Raw genomic sequence first — 17,892 nt, 5'->3', positions numbered from 1 at the left:
TTCTCCTAAAGAGCCTTGAGTATAATCTCAGGGCAAGGATGAAAGAGACGTTACTGGGGCCTGCTCGAGGCAATCGACGAATAACAGGATGATGAAATGAAATGAAATGAAAATAGAATACAATGAATACTTTATTAGAGTGATGTCTTAAGTGATAATATTAATTCTCTCACATGCTTTTCTGCACTTTCACTGAAGCACATTTCTTGTATTTTTTTTATTAGTGAAACATCATGAGGTACAGTTGCAGACTTACAAATTTTTGTTCTTGGGTTTCAATTATACAATGATCAAATACCCATCCCTCCACCAGTGCCCATTTCCCACCACCATGGATCCCAGAATCCCTCCCACCCCCATCCCCCCCATCCCACCCTGCCTCTGTGGCAGGGAATTCCCTTTTGTTCTCTCTCTCTTATTGGTTAAACTGAATTTCTTAATAAAAGAGAAAAACACTATAGAGGACAGAATTGAAACAACTGGAGAAATTTAAATATAGGTTATATATTCAATAATAGTATTATATTAAGTTATATTAAATTATATTTAATACATGCTATTTAGTCTTAAATGGTTTACCAAAAGTATATATAATACACATATGAAACATACTTATGGAAAGAAAATGACATATATATGGCTAACTATCTACAATTGGTAAAAAATTGGATACTTTAGTATCCATTGCATAATCGTTTAAGTTTGCAAATTTCAAAATAATAAATTGGAAAAAATAGCTTGCAAATGTCAGTCAAATGCAAAAAAAAAATCTATAAAGAGAACCCTTATTTAGATATACTTAGGAGCCAATTTCTAACTCAGAAGTCTAAATATGGTGTGTATGTGGGGGGGGGGTGATAGCACAAATGGCTGAAGTGAAAACTTTGCATGTAGGAGCCCCAGGTTCAGCCTCAGCCTTACATGGGTCTCTGAGCAACAGAAAGCAACCCTCAAGCACCCCACGGTGAGTAAATCCCCCAGCACCACAGGGTGAGGTCTGGAAACAAACCAAAAAAGGAATCTAAATATAGTATCCTTAAATTTTTTCAGATACACAAAAGAGGCTACGTGCAAAGCATCCCTGGCTATAAATAGAAGATAAGGCAACAGCATCACTCAAGTTTTGATAGAAACTTAGTATGCACATGATTCCTATATTCATTCAGCTGGAATTTAAATGTGACCACAGAGAAAAGGAAAGGTATTTTCAGTCACAAGAAATTTCATATTCCGCAGACCTTCTAGAAATAGTAAAAAAGTCAATCAAACAAAATGAGAACTGAATTCAAGAAAGAGGAAGACATAGAATCTAAGAAACAGTGCTAAATGAAGATATTAAGAAATACAAATATATAGCACCAAAGGGCTGGAAAGATAGCACAGAGGTAGGTTAAGGCTTTTGTCTTGCACAAGGCCAATCCCATTTCTAACCCTTCCACCCCATCCGGTCCCTTGACCACTGACAGGTATGCCCCCACACCCCAAATATATATAGCACTAAGAATATACTAATATAATACAAAAGCCAGAAAGGTAAGGTTCAAGGTTTATGCCTTGCATGGGCCAACCCTGGTTAGATCTTCAACACCACTTTGTCTCACGAGCATCAGCATCACCAGGTGTGGACTTGGAGGACCCAGGCACTTCTGGAGTGACCTCAGGCACCTTAGGGCAAAGTAGCTTTGCAGTCTTAGACCTTTACATTGAATCAAAGTTCAGTTGATGAGAATTTTCAGGAGTAGACCAGGGCCCTCTGGTACCACTTAGGAACTCCTTCCCCCACAAAAAGAATATGAAACAGTTACAAGAGAAAACCATATTCAACTTTATATTATTAAAAATATATTTAGTGGATGGTTTTCTAGGACAAGAGAATTATCAAAATTAACTCAACAAGGACAAAAATTTCAAATAGACCATTAAACCTAGAAGATACTGACAGAGTAATCAATGACTCATCCTTCACTAAAGACCCAAATCCCAGATGGTAGTAACTTATAATTTCATTTGCAGTAAATTCAGACATTTTTGTAAAAGAACAATGATGAAGAACTTTTGCTACCAAATATTAAAACCTAAATAATTAAAATCTCATGGAATTGGCACAGAGATAAACAAATAATAGGAAATCACTTAGTGTATCCAGAAACTTAACCACAGTTGTACTGGAACTCAACATATTAGAAAAAGCTGTATGATCAATAGAAAAATCAACAAATGGAGTTAGGGCAGTTGACTCTTATTTGAGCTAGAAATTTCCGTCCTTACATCACAGCATCCATTAAAATAAATTACAGATGACTTAAAGAGCTGAACAGTTGTATGGGGGTGGGGGCACACCCAGTAAGCTCATGGCTTACTTCTGTCTCTATACTCAGGTATCATTCCTGGCGGTGCTCAGGGGACTATAGGATTGAACTGGGGTCATATGTGGGGCAAAACAAACACAAAACCCCTTCAATATCTCTCCCACTCTAAGAACTGTACATTTTAAAACTACTAAGTGTCCTTCTGGTTCCAGCTGGAATGTAAACTTGGACCGCTGGAGTCCCATCTACATCTGTGCAAGGCAGACAAAGCCCATAACAAGTAGAGTCCATCTGTGTAGGGGGAACTCTGTTCTTAATACTTTTCTGGTCAAACCATACTCCCTACTCTAGTCTTTAAAGTTGTTTGACCCTGTAAGAGTAAAATAGGAGTCTGTGTGATTTCAGATGGCCTTGTCCTTCAGATATTTAAAAAGCAGAAGGCTGCATTGGTGGGAAGGAAGTTCCTTTTTGGCCCCTTCTTTGGAGCTCCTGCCCCACTTGCTCACACTTGCAAGGCAATCCCCAAGCTAATCCTTAGTGGTGAATGGAAAATGGACTGCATTTGCTATGTGTTGATGTGATGTGAATATTTTTAAAAGACCTGTGCCCTCCAACTATGAGATGGAATATGCTAAAATGTGTGCCTAATTAATTTTCACTCAACAATAGAAATTTTATACCATAAAATTGGAAAAAGTAATTCCATTACCTAGAATCCATTTACGTAAAGTACATACAAACAGATCGAGTTCTCATCAGTAGGCTTGTGTTTGTACTTTGGATGAATGTTCAGAGATCCATTCCAGTTCTAGGTTGATTAAAAAAATATACAGTTGATTTACTGTTTAATTTATTTTTCTCTTTGTTTTACTTCTATATATAAAGATTATAAATTATCAGGATGAGGGCTAGGAAAATGACTCAACTGGGAGAGCATATAACTTGCATGTCTGAAACCATGAGTTCAATTTCTGGCACCACATGGTCCCCCAGAATCTACCAGGTGTGGTCCCAGTGTTTTGTGAGCACAGCAGACATGACCTCCAAAAAAAAAAAGGTTTAAAAAAGATAAATTCTAGAGCTGAGATATTTTAAATATCTCAAGCCTTAGGGCTGGAGCGATAGCACAGCGGTAGGATGTTTACCTTGCACGCAGCCAACATGGCCAACCCGAGTTCGATTCCTCCGCCCCTCTCGGAGAGCCCGGCAAGCTACCGAGAGTATCTCACCCGCACGGCAGAGCCTGGCAAGCCACCCGTGGTGTATTCAATATGCCAAACACAGTAACAACAAAAATCTCCAATGGAGATATTACTGGGCCCGCTCGAGCAAATCGATGAACAACGGGAGGGCCTTTAGTGGATGGCAGTACATTGTGCTGAATGGTTCCTCAGTAGACAGCATATTTGTTAATGGTACTTCATGGTGCCAGCAGAGTAACACTGTATTTTAAAGCTGGATTTTTGTGTAATAGAATGCACTGAAGGATATTGGAGAGCTAAAGAAGAGGAAGGCAGGTCCAGAATTTCTATGCCTCTCGCCTTACAAGCGACCAACATGGCCAAGCCGAGTTCGATTCCTCCGCCCCTCTCGGAGAGCCCGGCAAGCTACCGAGAGTATTCGATATGCCAGACACAGTAACAACAAAGTCTCCAATGGAGACGTTACTGGGCCCGCTCGAGCAAATCGACGATCAACGGGAGGGCCTCACAAAGTAAGAGCTAGAATCAGAGAGAATTTCCTGTATTTCTCATTCATTCTTCTTCTGGTACAGTTATCTGCTTCTGCCCCTCTTATAATCCCCTACATCTAAGGACCAAAATAAAACATAGGTTCAGATACCGAATCCATTATCTTGATCTTCAGGTTGATTGACCTAAGTTATTTTCTTCAGGGTGTTGTGAAAACATGCTACACACACACACACACACGCACACACACACACACACACATGAACTGACATGTTTGTGCACATATTGACATTTTATAATTATTTTATCTATAATATTGTGTATCATTCCTTCAAATCTGAATGAGAGTCTGGCTAGTGGAAGTATTCTCAGGGAGATATTCATTTCAGTAAGCTTTTGTACTATATCCCACTTCTCTCTTCAAGCTCAGAGGGATTCATCGGGTAAATCAGCTGTAAATCTTAAGCACACTTCATTGTATGTAATTTCCTTCTTTGATCTTGCTGCTTTCAGTATTCTATCTCTACTTATGATTTTTGTCATTCTGATTAGGATGTGTCAGGTGTATTTTTATTTGAATTTCTTTTAGTTGGTAGCCTTCAGACCTCCTCGATCTGGGTCCTTGCCCTCTCCAGCTCTGGAAACTTCTCAGCAATGAAGTCTTTGTTGCTTCTTCATCAGGGTTGCCTTCCTGGCCCTCTGAGACCCAAAAGATCCTTATGTTGTTCCTCTTAAATTTATCCTAAAATTCTCTTGTCAGCTGTTCATTTATTCTGAGGTTTTCTAAATATATAATTATTTTAGTACCTGGAAAGTCATTAGATTAATAGGGCTTTTGACTCAAAGCAGAGCCAACCTTTGCAATGACATCTTGGATATAGAATTTTTGTTTATGATTTTTTTCTCTCTTTTCACCAACACCAATCCTCCCTTAGGAAAGGAGTCTGGCGGGGGAACCAAGAACATGGATTGCAAAATTGAGGAGAACGCTGAAACACCTGCTGTAGAGGACTCGGCAGCGTCCCCCGTAGATACTCAGCAACATTCCTGGCAAGTTTCCACAGACATTGAGAACACTGAAAGGTAAGTGGGTAGTTACTCTAAATAGACTGTCAGTCCTCCTCCAGTTAGGGGCTACAGAAAGGTAAGATATTTTCCCTTTAGAATCAGAAACAGAGCTTCTCAGAAAATTGAGATGAGAGAGGGAAAAGTCTAAATTCTGTGTAGAAACCAGAGCAGAACCTCTACAAAAAGCAGCCTCCCAAGCCTTGGTTTAGCCCACTCCATTTCACTGTATCTCCATGGAAATGAAGACCGTGTGCTTCCCTGGGCAGAGACGAAGTTGGATCTTATTCTGGCACAGTCCTCCCACTGGGCTGGTCCCTAAAATATCTATCGGTTAAGGGAGAAGAATTCAAAAATGAAGGGAAGATGCCTCCGTGAGATTCTGAAATTTCAGGTGTATCACATGGGTCCCTGAGCTGTCTGTCAGGGGCTGAGCATTCTGTCCTGTTCCCGAGCAACTGTTCTCAGGCTCCATTCTCTTTCTCCCAACATGACAGCCCCTTAGTGGACAAAATGAGTTAATGCATTTGTCTTAACAAGTGGAACTCACCCAAGGGAGTTTTATCCTAGGGAAGAGATTTTTTCCCCCTTTTTAAAAAAAAATAGTAAAACAACTTTATTGCTGAAATAAAAGGAAGGAAGGAGACAGGTAAATTAAAATATGTACTTAAGAGAGAACACGGGCTTCTCCAGAGTAGAAAGAGTGAAGTGCCCATTCCAAGCAGGGTATGAAAAATAAAATATGAAAGTACACATCTCAAGAGGCGAGATGTGGGTGACATGTGCACTTCGTGCTCTGCCAAGTTAGTTTATATACAGTTTTCTGAAGCTGCCTCCATTCTCAGTCTGTTGTTAGGGTGGTTGCCAAGGAGGAGAGCTTAGTACAGTTAAAGGTTCTTTTGATATTCTTCACATTGCCTTTGTTCCTGAGGTGACTCTTCTTCTTCCAGAGGTCCAGACACCTCTGCTCTCTGGAAGCAATCTTGAACCAGGCCTAGAATTTTGCATGGCAAGATTTTCTGGGTTTCTGAGAAGGTTCTTTTGCATCAAAGTACTTCATGCCTTTGGGGTGGTTTAGGTTGAGAAAGGTTCCACTTTGATTCTATTTCCTATGAGAAGAAGAGGTCAACAGTAGCATAGGTTCTGTTCTAGAGGCTCAGAAATGCCTCTCAGTGAAGATGTCCTTCTCTATTGAGACCCTCTCCTGTGCTACATGTCCCTAGTGCTGGGATCAAAGCAATTGAGTGAATACTGGGCAAGTCCACTGAATGCTCTGGGTATGTGGAGTTGAGTCATTGACAAGATAATGAGCATTTTATTTTTTATTTTTAGAAATGTAACACACAATGGCATTTGTAGCCATTATGGTTCTACTTTCAGATTGTAATATAACTCTAAAGCTAATTACCAAATTTCTGTGTTTATAGCAAATTGAAGCATGTGGTAATTATGTGCTATTAATAAAACTTGGATTTTGCATAAGCTTTGAAACCCAGCAATCCAAGCAATAAAGCTGTTTGGCCCAGATTGATAGAACGATAGACACATGATGAGAGTCGTTTATCATAATTTATGAAATAGAAAATGCTTTGCCCTATTCCCAGGGAGAAATATCTGCCAGGAAACCATGGTTAGAGAATAATCCACCAGCAAAATCATGTTCCTTTTCAGAAACCTTGCACAGCAGCTACTGCCAAGCCTCCGAGACTTGTAAGAAAGCAAGATATGGCTGGCAACAAGAACTTGAGAGAATAGCTCACTGTGTTGGCAGTGTTTTGTTTCAGGCTGAAATTCCAGATCAAGGTCAGAGGAAGTGGGAATGAAGGATAGAATTAGGCACCCTAGGTCTGGGAGGGCAACTTCCACTGTCCTCCCTGTCTCTCTGCCCCAAGATCATAAGTTTCAAAAATGAATTGCATATTTAAATCACAGGGCAGGCTTTGTAGAAACATTGATGCCTGGGCCCTACCATAAAACAACAAAATCATGCTGTCCTGGGTGGGTCATGGAGATAAAGTGAATCGTCAGTGCAACGGCCAAGAATGAGAGCTGGTGCTTTCCAGGGAGATTTGCTATAATCACAGGTATTGAATTCCTATCCCTTCCCCCATTTTATACCTTCCTACTGTCCCTCACCCCATCTGGCCTGGAGAATTTTGTATGAAAACAAATGTGAGCCTTGCCCAGTTCTCCTCCCCCTTTTCCCTCCCCCCCGCCCCCCCCCCCCGCCATCATGTACCTAGAAATACCTCTCTCTCTCTCGAAATAAATATCCTTTGGCATATAACACACCAAGGTTCCACAGACATACCCTCACCTCTCTGGATGAGTGTTTTGAATGTGTTTACAGGTGATTTCAAGAGATCCACAGGCTGTCATCCTTCTTTTCTAGTCTGTTAGCTATTCCTGAGAGAGTTCTTTCTCACTTATTACTCAGTATTTGAGGAGGAAACGCTATAAAGAAGTTTACAGTCTCCACTAATACGAGTGTCTTCACATCATACCCAACTGAAGAGTTGTGTTTTGTTCATTAAATGGTGCTAAATACCTCAATTAAATGGTATGTCTCTTTCCTCAAATGGTAGATAACATTTCTTTAAGTTAAAGTTTATATGCCTCCCATCCTAAAGCTAAAAGGTATATCTGATTTTTGCTTCTCAAACTAAAATCTACTGGGGCAGGCAATATAGAGGAGTTAAGGCAGTTGCCTTGCACGTGACTGACCCATGTTTGAATCTTAGCATTGCATATGGTCCCCCAAGAACCTTCAGGAGTTATCCATAAGCACTGCCAGATGTGGCCCAGCCACCTTTCCCCCTGAAAAATGAAATCTACCTCTGTGTCCTGGGATTTCAAAAGCACTGACTCTAGGGGGTGACCATTTGGTGTGTGGAGGACCAATGTTCCAGAAATTTGAAAAGTCCGGTTGGCCCCTCACCCCAGCCTGGAAGCCCCCTGAGTTGGCCTCTGACTCTACATGCAGTTCTATGGCTTTCCAATCACATGTTCTCAGAGAGGAGGGAGAATGTTGGAGGAATGAGTGGTGTGCATTCATGCCAGAGCTACAGAAAGGGCATGATCCCAAGCATCCCTCTGTTTATCAGATCCATTGTCAGAAGCTCCTCTGTGAAGATTTTAGAATTTGTCAGAATCTCCTATCATTCCTAGTCAACTCAATTGGTGTTAGCGTTGTGAACACTTAGCACGTATTACACTGAATTCTAATCATGAGCATTTCAAAAAAACTTTAAAAAACAAGTAGACAATAGTGCATGGATCTACATAACCACGGCAGCCATTGGAACAGAATGCTTTGTGAGCACCACTACTGAGCATCCACTTTACCAAGAGTAACCCAGATACTGAATTCTACAGCTTTTATCTCCCCTGGGAAGGCTGAAGTACTGTCCTCCTTACAAGAGGTTCTTCTGTGATCTCAGTCAGATCCAACCAGATGAAGAGAAAAAATTCTGCAGCAAAATGCCCTGCGAAAAGTTTTGCCAGAGTAGTTCCCATTCCTTCACCATTGGCCCATCTCAGCTTTTCCCCTTGCAAAAGCAGAATTAATTTAATGTTTGCTGCTGGAAGCTAGACTGGTACAATTAGCCATAGACTCTCTTCTTTCAGTTGTCACAGAACAGATTGTTGAGATTTCATTTCAAAAACTTACAGCTGATTATTTCCTCTTTTTTATCAATCTTTCAGAGACATGCGAGAAATGAAAAACCTTTTAAGTAAACTCAGGGAAACTATGCCTTTACCATTGAAAAATCAAGGTGAGTCTTGTCATTTCCTTTTGAGGCAGGGAATGTATTAACCTTGGGACTTGTCTCTTAAGAAATCAAAAGCAAACTGGTTTGGGGTGTCATTTTTGTTTTGTTTTGTTGTATGAACAGTAAAGGGCATTGAGCAAACATCTTGCTCTCCTTTAGAAAATATGGTAATGCCAACAGATATGGGAATGACATTGGGTGAATAGTTTTGCTTGGGGAACTGAGATGCACTCTGACCTCTAAGCAGATGCCTCCTCCGCAGGTGCTGTCAGTGAAGAGCATTTATTCTTTGCTCACACTGTGAAAAGTGTGATACCAGTATAGCAAACACAAAAGAACAAAAACCTTTGTTCTAACACTTAATAAGTTTGCTTCCTAGTAGTGGTGATTTGAATGCATTCAAAGGAAGTACATTCTTGCCATCTGGATATTTGATTGTCTAAAAGAAGTAATAGTAATAATTAACAAATAATAAATATTTACAGTGACACCCAACTCTCAGACATGGCGGAGGAGAGCGAGAGGGTGCTAGGAGGGAATTGCACATCACTAAGCAATTCTGAAATACCAGCTGGTATCCCATAATTCAACTAAATTCTGGAGATAGCATCAGATCCCACAAGTTAGGGACACATTTTTACTCTCTTTCTCGCCCCCTTCACATGCCAATCACAGATCCAGGTTTTCACCTGTGCTTCTGAACACTTTCAGACTAGACATGCTTAGAGAAAGGACTTGGGGCTTTCATCTGTCTCTGAAATCTCCACATGCTCACCACAGGAAGCTCTTTGAGCCAGTCTTTGGGTGGAGGGCTAGGGGGAGCTCATGGAGACTGTAATTATGTAAGTATGTAGGTATAATTGATTAAATCATTAGCCATTGGCCATTGTGCTCAATCTTTAGCGTCTCTTCCCTCCCTGGAGGTCGGGGGTGGGACTGAAATTTCCAACCCTCTAATCAAATTGGTTCCCCTGGCAACCAGCCCCCACCTCAGGTAATTTTCATAAGCTGTCTCATTAACATAACAAAGACACCTTTTTCTCTCTCTCATCGCTTAGAAAGTTCCCAGGGTTTGGGAGGGATCGGTCAAAGATCAATTATATGTACATAATAAATATGGATCTTATAATAAATCATAATTATTATAGTTGCTGTCCTAAATATTATACATGTGTTGGTATTAACTTATTTGCATGACACTTAATAAAAATCTTACTAACGTTTCTCAGTGCATATGAAAGTGAGACACACAGGGGTTAACTAACTGGGCTAAAGTCACACGGACTATAAGAAGCCGAACTGGACTCCAGGCAGTGTGTTTCCAGAGTTACCCTATGGAGGAGTACACCTGACAGAGAAAGGGAAGAGAATATTCTGCCTCACTTAGATTCCAGAAGAAAAAGTCCTCAGCATGAATTTGTTAACTTTAGAATCTTCAGTAACTAGTGTAAGGTCTGGAATATAAGGGAATAAGAGAATAACTCAGCAAGCACAATAGGTGTTTGTTCAGCGTGTGCCCAACTTTGCAGCCTTGGGGACTGTAGATATGTTCAGAGGATTAATACTAAACATATTTGCTATGCAGAAGTGGACAGGGCAGCCATAAGAAAAGAAACAACCAGGTCTAGATGGGAGGAGCACAGGGTACTATTTGCCTCTGAGCAAGTGGGGAGATATGACAGCAGGGCTGAAGGGCCCCTTGGCTCGAGGAGTAGCGGGACAGAAGGTGGAGAGGTGGAAGTGAGAACACCAGGCGAAGAGGCTGAGAACTAATATGGCCTGAGCTTTATGAGAAGTTTGGGTGTCATAAAATATGGGGTGTATCAGATAACTGCAAGCACCCCTGAAGGGCCTGGTGACCGAGACTACTAGGTTCCAGCCATAGAGTCGAACACAGTGTCTTGAACACCTTGTTTTGTTTCTAGTCGCTCTATGCCAGGACCAGGTGCCAGGGTACAACAGAAACTGATTTCTAATAAGAAAGTGGACATGTGGCAAGGAGAGAGGCCACTGACCACAGCATGGGAGATGAGCTAGAGGGACTCCCAGCATAACTTAGTAGTCGAGCACTTGCCTGCTGTCTGTGAGACCCTGGGTACAATCACTGAACCTGCAAAATAAAAATTTAGGGAAAGAAAGGTCAGAAAACCCTTGAGGGCTGGGTATATGATTCACTGCAAGACACACACCTTTCATGCATGGGACTATCCCTGGCACAAAACATAAAAGGATTGACGTTAGATATCAGCAGGAATAGAATTTTGTATTCAGGCTGCTCTTGGATTTGAAGGTTGAACCTGCTTTTTACCCTGGAATAAGTTGTTTAACTTCTGGAAATTTTCAGTTCCTTCTTCTTAAAAAGGAGATACTCAAGTACATCAGATAGTTGTTGAAAGGATTCAATGAACACATGCTGTGTACCTGCTACCAACCTTACACAAAGCAAACACTCCCCACATGCCTTATCAGTGTTACTGTTTTGGTTAGTTACATGCTGACCCATGCATTCAAATAGAACAATTCCTGCTACCACTTACTCTAAGGGGGCAAGGTAAATTACAGGCAAGCGCTCTACTACTAAGCTATGCCAGCAGTCCCTGTGGTCCATCTCCCATGCTGTGGTCAGAGGCCTCTCTCCTCGCCACATGTCCACTTTCTTATTAGAAACCACAGTTTCTGTCATACTCTGGCACCTGGTCCTGACTTAGAGAGACTAGAAACAAAACAAGGTTTCCAAGACACTGTATTCAACTGTATGGCTCGAACCTGGTAGCCTTGGTCACCAGGCCCTTCTGGGGTGCTTGCAGTTACATGTAATATCCATGGCTTCCAAATAGTACAGGAACAACTGAATAATAAAAAAAAAGGCATTAGGGCCAGAGCAATTGTCCAGGAGGGATAGTGTTTGCCTTGCTTGCAGCCGACCTGGGTTCCATCCCTGGCATCCCATATGGTCCTCTGAGCACCACCAGGAGTAACCCTTGAGCATAGCCAGGTATGACCCAAGAAGAAAAAAAATGGGGAGGGAGAACATCATTGGCACAAAAACAAAAGTTTGGAAGCAACATGGGTAACAGCACAGGCTATAGAGCAAGCTTCAAAGGAAAAGATTAGGGTATGATTTTATGGCAGCAGAACTAGGATGATAAATCAGACAGTACAGGGACCTGAGAGATATCCCAGCATTTAAGGTGCTTGCCTTGCTCACTGAAGACCAGAATTTGATCCCTGGCATCCCATGTGATCGCCAAAGTACTGCCAATGAGTGCAGAGCCAAGAGTAATCCCTGAGGATAGCCAGGTGTCACCATAAATATCAATAAAAGAAATAAGAAAAAGAAACAGTATTTTTGAACAAACTCATGCATATATCATGAGTGGGGAAAGGTGAGCATGTGCAGTAGAGCAAAATTTAATAGATGTACCCTTATATGCACAGAAAATGGCAGAGAAGCATCATAGAATGCGTTTTATTAAAAAACGCTGATAAAGATGAAGGGGACTGGAGGTCCAAGAGGGCCCTACTGAGCAGTCTCCCTGGACTGGCAGGCATTGTCTGACCAGGGACATGGGATCCTCATCCATATAGTTGTGTTCTCAATGTTCTGTCCTGGCCCAATCAGAGTCAAAAGAATGGGGGAGGAGAGGTCAGAGATTGTCGCACCATCTAAACTACAGTTCTCAACTCAGTCCATTTCAGCTTTAATAACCAGAACCCTCTAAGTTTTCAGGGAGGTTAAGGATAGAAGCAGCATTGTCAAAAGCTTCAATTATTTTATTATACCATGAGAGGTGCAATTGGACCTGCACTTTGGAGCACTCTTCCCAAGATTTTGGATTTGGAGCTTATGTGTGAATCTCTCTTCAGCTTCTTAATGTTTGGCAAGTCTTCCCACATCAATGCCATGTGGGTCTCTGACTGTAACTCACAGCCCACAGCTCAGGAGCATGATGGCCCAGGAGTCCCCAGTCTTAATTCCAGGCATGCTGTAGCTTGTACTTTAAACCTAAAACATATCCTCTACATTTAATGAAAATTCATCCAGCAGATGTTGAATCTTGCAGTTATGGGGAAAGGGGAGGACCCACTAATATATTTTTTAGAATTGTAAAGGTATACAATAGTTTCTTTAAATTTGCATTACTTTTATAAACAAAAATATTTCAATCTTAAATTCATTTGAAAAATATAATTGTAGTAATTCAATATTGATAATGAGTGAAACCATGAGAGAGGGCATGATACCTAGGATATAAACTGTTAATCTACCTAGGGAATAAAAAGGAGGAATTTTGGTAGTATTGTAAAAATTGAAGTAAAACCTTAAGGGAAATTGGGGTTTCTTCATTTGGGGGAGCAAAGGGAGCCTTTTTTTTTCTATTTTTTTCCCTTTATTTTATTTTATTTTTTTTAAAGTTGTAGATTTACAATTTTTGTGCTTTGGTTTCAATTATACAATGATCAGATACCCATCCCTCCACCAGTGCCCATTTTCCACCACCATGGACAATATCCCTCCCACCCCCATCCCCCCATCCCCCCGTCTCTGTGGCAGGGCAATCCCCTGTGTTCTCTCTCTCCTTTTGGGTGTTGTGGTCTGCAAAAGAGGCATTGAGTGGCAAACACGTTCAGTCCATAGTCTACTTTCGACATGCATCTCCCCTCCTGGGAGGATCCTCCAAACATCCTTTATTTGGAGGGAGCCTTTAAATATATGAAGATTCCTAATTCTTCACCTCAAATTTGATGGGTTCTCATGTAATGATGTCACATGAGCCAAAGGGAGTAGTAAGTCTCATCTGGAGGATCTGGGAAGGTCAAAAGAACGAGAGCTAGCCATTTGCTGACCCTCTGGGAACATTTTGGGGGCTATGGGTAGGCTTGGGAATCACACCCTGCTGTGCTCAAGGGCTCCTCCCAAGTCTGTGCCCGGGGGTTGCTCATTCTTTGCTCTGGGGACCATGTGGTCGGTACCAGGCACAGGATCCAATTATCCTGCACACAACACATGTGCTCAGCCCTCAGAGATCTCTCCTGGCCCTGGAAATATTTTTTAACAGATGCATCCCAGTGTAGCGATCAAACCACCAGATTTTTCTCTCTGTGTAACCAAGATAAATCACAGGACTTTCCATGGCCTGCCTAGAATTCTTTTCAAGTGATTTGTTTATTTTTCAGGTGTAGGTTCACATAGACAGAAATAGGGGATGGGATAAAATGCAGATAAATTTTTTCCAGTTCTTTTCTGGAGGGCCTTATTGTCAAAACACAATTCTAACTGGATACAAACTATTATAGAAAGCCATCTGTTTTCCTTCTGGCTCCTTATTTCCTTTCTCTTTTTATTTCAATTAAATGTGTGTTTGAAGCAGAAGAATGAGGGGAAGGGGGAAAATGGCTATTCCTGGGACCCCTTTTATTCTCTACCTAAAGCTCTGACCATATGAATACCTTGCCAGGCAAGTACTAGGGGGACCTTCCCTGGAAAAGCTCAGATTCCCTTGTCTAGAAATTGTTTCCATGTTGATTTCAGCATTAAAAGATCTAGTCATATCTTTCAGGTTCTCACCAAAATCATAACTGGACTCAAAAACAGTTCGCTTTAAAATGATTTTCTGAGGCAGTAAAAGGAGTGTGGTCAAGAGCAGAAGTCCTCAGGGTTCGTGATCATGCCGTTGTTGTAGCAAGAGCCGTTTCTCTCCCATTCTCCTAACAAAGACTGGAGTTAAGGGGGTGCACAAAGATGCCCACTCTTGTTCTCTTGTTCTGCTACAGCTCCAGGCAGCCTCCCCACAATGTCCGAGGCCGCTGGCTCTCAGCCCACTGTTTTTTCCACTCAGCGCCTCTCCTGTCCTACATTCTGGGTCACTGGCAGTGCTGTGGGAAGCTTCATTAATTATGAGAGTCTTGCTGTGTCAAATGGATTACAAATGGTACCACCTGTGGAGAGCCTACAAGGTTACTGACAAAGGCTAAAAGGAGATTGGAAAGTGAAGCACAAGCATCTTCTAAATGCAAATAGTAATCAAACGAATCAACCCTACTGAAATAAATTAAGGCTAAACGGCAGTTTCACCTTTTCTAAAATTCTGACCTAACGAATGTGGTGGAGTGTGTTGGTGCATTCACATTGGCCTAGAATTTGGTTGTTGATACCATCCATTAGCATCAGCCTGAAGTGGCATCATCAGGAATTAGAGCTCTTTTAGAATTTGTCCCTGACTACAGGCAGATTAAATTGGGTCTGGAAGCTGTTCCCCTAGACCATGTTATCCACTCCAATCTAGAGCAGAACCAGAACCAACCTGCCATGCCAAGACAAAGAGTTGGTTAATATCTGGCTAAAGAACATGAGTAGTTGTACCTCTTTCTATACTAGACATGACCTTTAGTTTTTTCCCCCTGGACTTTATATACCTTGTATAATTTAAGCTGTGTCTGAATAAGCTGGGTGGTTTTATTGGCAGCTCATATTCTTTTTTGCCTCTACAACCTCTTGGGCTGGAGCGATAGCACAGCGGGTAGGGCGTTCGCCTTACATGCGGCCAACATGGCCGACCCGAGTTCGATTCCTCGGCCCCTCTCGGAGAGCCCGGCAAGCTACCGAGAGTATTCGATATGCCAGACACAGTAGTAACAACAAAGTCTCCAATGGAGACGTTACTGGGCCCGCTCGAGCAAATCGACGATCAACGGGAGGGCCTTTCCTTTCCTTTCCTTCCAACCTCTTGTGCAGAATTCAGTATGACATATACAGTCTCTTGTCAATTGAGTCCACTCATCATCTCACCAATTTCAGTGAAATCCTTGGTATTGAGCCCAATTCACAAGTGTTCAGTATTTATCAAATGCTTACAAAAGGAAAAACAGATTTTTCTTTCTCCTATTTATTGTTCCCACCAACACCCAACATGTACTGGTCAACTATGATGCTCTCTGTCAACTTCTTTGCGAGGTTCCATGAATATCTCTCCCTGTAGAGTCTCTCCCTATCAACAAGACAGAACTGGATCACCTAGAAATTAACTAGAATCAGCTAGAAGTATTTTTTTTAAATGACATATGGCTTGCTTCAAAGAAAGTGATGGAATTCTTGGAGTCAGTGCATGTAAATTCTGGAAACAACTACTCACACATGCATGCAATACATACTATAGGAAAGAAAAATAAATTAGCACTTAGAATATAATAATGTCATAATAGTTAGATGCAGATTGGTACAAGAGTATGTTGGAGTGGAGTTTATGCCTGCTTCAATCAGCTTGATCAGTTGCTGAATAAATAGCAGTACTCCTGCAGTGCACTGTAACACTGTCCTCCTATTGTTCATCCATTTGCTCGAGCGGGCATCAGTAAGGTCTCACAACAAATTGTGAGACTTGTTGTTACTGTTTTTGGCATATTGAATATAGGTCACGGGTAGCTTGCCAGGCTTTGCTGTGTGGACAAGATACTCTCAGTAGTTTTCTGGGCTCTCTGAGAGGGGCAGAGGAATCGAACTGCATGCAAGGCAAATGCCCTACCCACTGTGCTATCACTCCAGTACATCAGTACTCCTAGATTTTTTTTTAAAAAAGAGCATATTGGATTCTCCCCTAGCCATATTTGAGTTGTGAAAGAGAGGGTCAGAAGGTAATTGAAAAATTTTGGAAAAGATCTGTGCTGAGAATTTTCTTTAGGATGAATCAGAATTAGACAAACAAAGAAATGGGAAAAGCTCCAGCCGAAGAAGATTCTGTATATATGAAGGGACATGACAAACTCAAGTGAGGCATATGATAAATGGTGGCAAGCACTTGGGGAAAGTGGTCAGAAAGAGGCTTTAGAAGGAAACTAGAGATCAACAGATTCATATCGTTTTATTTGGGAAAGTGATCAGAAAAGGAATTTAAGAGAAACTAGAGTTCAATAGGCTAATACAAGCAAGACTTGGGGCTGGAGTGATAGCACAGCAGGTAGGGTGTTTGCCTTGCATGAAGCTGACCTGGGTTCAGTTCCCAGTACCCCATATGGTCCCCAGAGCAATGCCAGGAGTAATTTCTGTGTGCACAGCCAGGAGTAACCCCTGTGCATTGCTGGGTGTGACCCAAAAAGCAAAAAAAAGGCTTTGTCCAAAATAAGTTTGGACTTTATCCTAAATCTGTTGTGTGTCTCCATTTAGGAGCAGGTACACAATTCTGCTGAGAAATGCCTAAGATGTGGCCTAAAGCTTGGAGGTTGGAGAAGAGACTGTGACCAATTGGATGGGGTTCATAGAGAAAACAATGAATCAAGGAAAAGGCCAAGGTTACAAAGGTTACTTAGGAAACAAAGTAAATGATAGTTTCATTAAGTAAGTTTCAAAGAACAGAAGATGTGCAGTAGCAGTAGAAGACTACAGTTTTGAACATGGGGAACACCAAGATCAGTATTTGGTTGTAATGGTTAATAGTCCATAGAAGAAACACCACCAGCACGCCTATGTTCATTGCAGAACTGTTCACAATAGCAGAACCTGGGAACAACCTGAGTGCCTGAGAACAGACGAATGGATAAAGAACCTATTGCACATTTACACAATGGAATATTGTGCAGCTATTAGAAAAAATAAAGACATGAAATTTTCCTATATATGGATGGATGTAGAGAGTATCATGCTGAGTCAAATGAGTCAGAAGGAGAAGGACAGATATAGTATGACTGCATTCACTTTGGTATATAAAAATATATGCTGTAGAAGACTAATACCTATGGCCATGGAAAACAGGGACAAGGAGGACTGGCCAAGGTTAGAATCAATCACACAAGTGTGTGTGTGGTGGAGGGTAGGTAAGATAGAGAAGAGACCATTTGACCATAATACCTGGGAATGATCATGCTGGACAAGAACTGAGTAGGTAAAGGGATATTCTTGATAACATTTCAGTATAAATATTACAAACCACAATGGCCAAAAGGAGAGAGAAACAGAGAGACAGAGAGACTGAGAAGAAAAGCCCTTGCCATAGAGGTGGGCTGGGGGGTAGGAGGCGGGGGGAGATGGGAGGGAACCTGGGGACGCTGGTGCTGGGAAAT

At 41.5% G+C, this 17,892-nt stretch overlaps 2 protein-coding genes across 2 annotated transcripts in view; both read left to right on the top strand.

Annotated features, from left to right (window-relative positions):
- RNF180 (ring finger protein 180) overlaps positions 1-17,892 on the top strand; it is a 447,820-nt gene that overhangs the window by 314,945 nt on the left and 114,983 nt on the right. The gene's annotated exons all lie outside the window — the stretch shown is intronic.
- Positions 1-17,892, top strand: part of RGS7BP (regulator of G protein signaling 7 binding protein) — a 128,422-nt gene that overhangs the window by 96,088 nt on the left and 14,442 nt on the right. The window contains exons 4-5 of the mRNA XM_056112672.1: positions 4,936-5,083; positions 8,771-8,841. Coding sequence (XP_055968647.1) covers positions 4,936-5,083; positions 8,771-8,841 — 219 coding nt within the window. The remainder of the gene's footprint in view (positions 1-4,935; positions 5,084-8,770; positions 8,842-17,892) is intronic.

The sequence above is a fragment of the Sorex fumeus genome, unplaced genomic scaffold, assembly GCF_029834395.1.
Source record: "Sorex fumeus unplaced genomic scaffold, SorFum_2.1 ptg000018l, whole genome shotgun sequence".
Classification (NCBI taxonomy): Eukaryota; Metazoa; Chordata; class Mammalia; order Eulipotyphla; family Soricidae; genus Sorex; species Sorex fumeus.
This window is presented reverse-complemented; position numbering and strand designations above follow the sequence as displayed.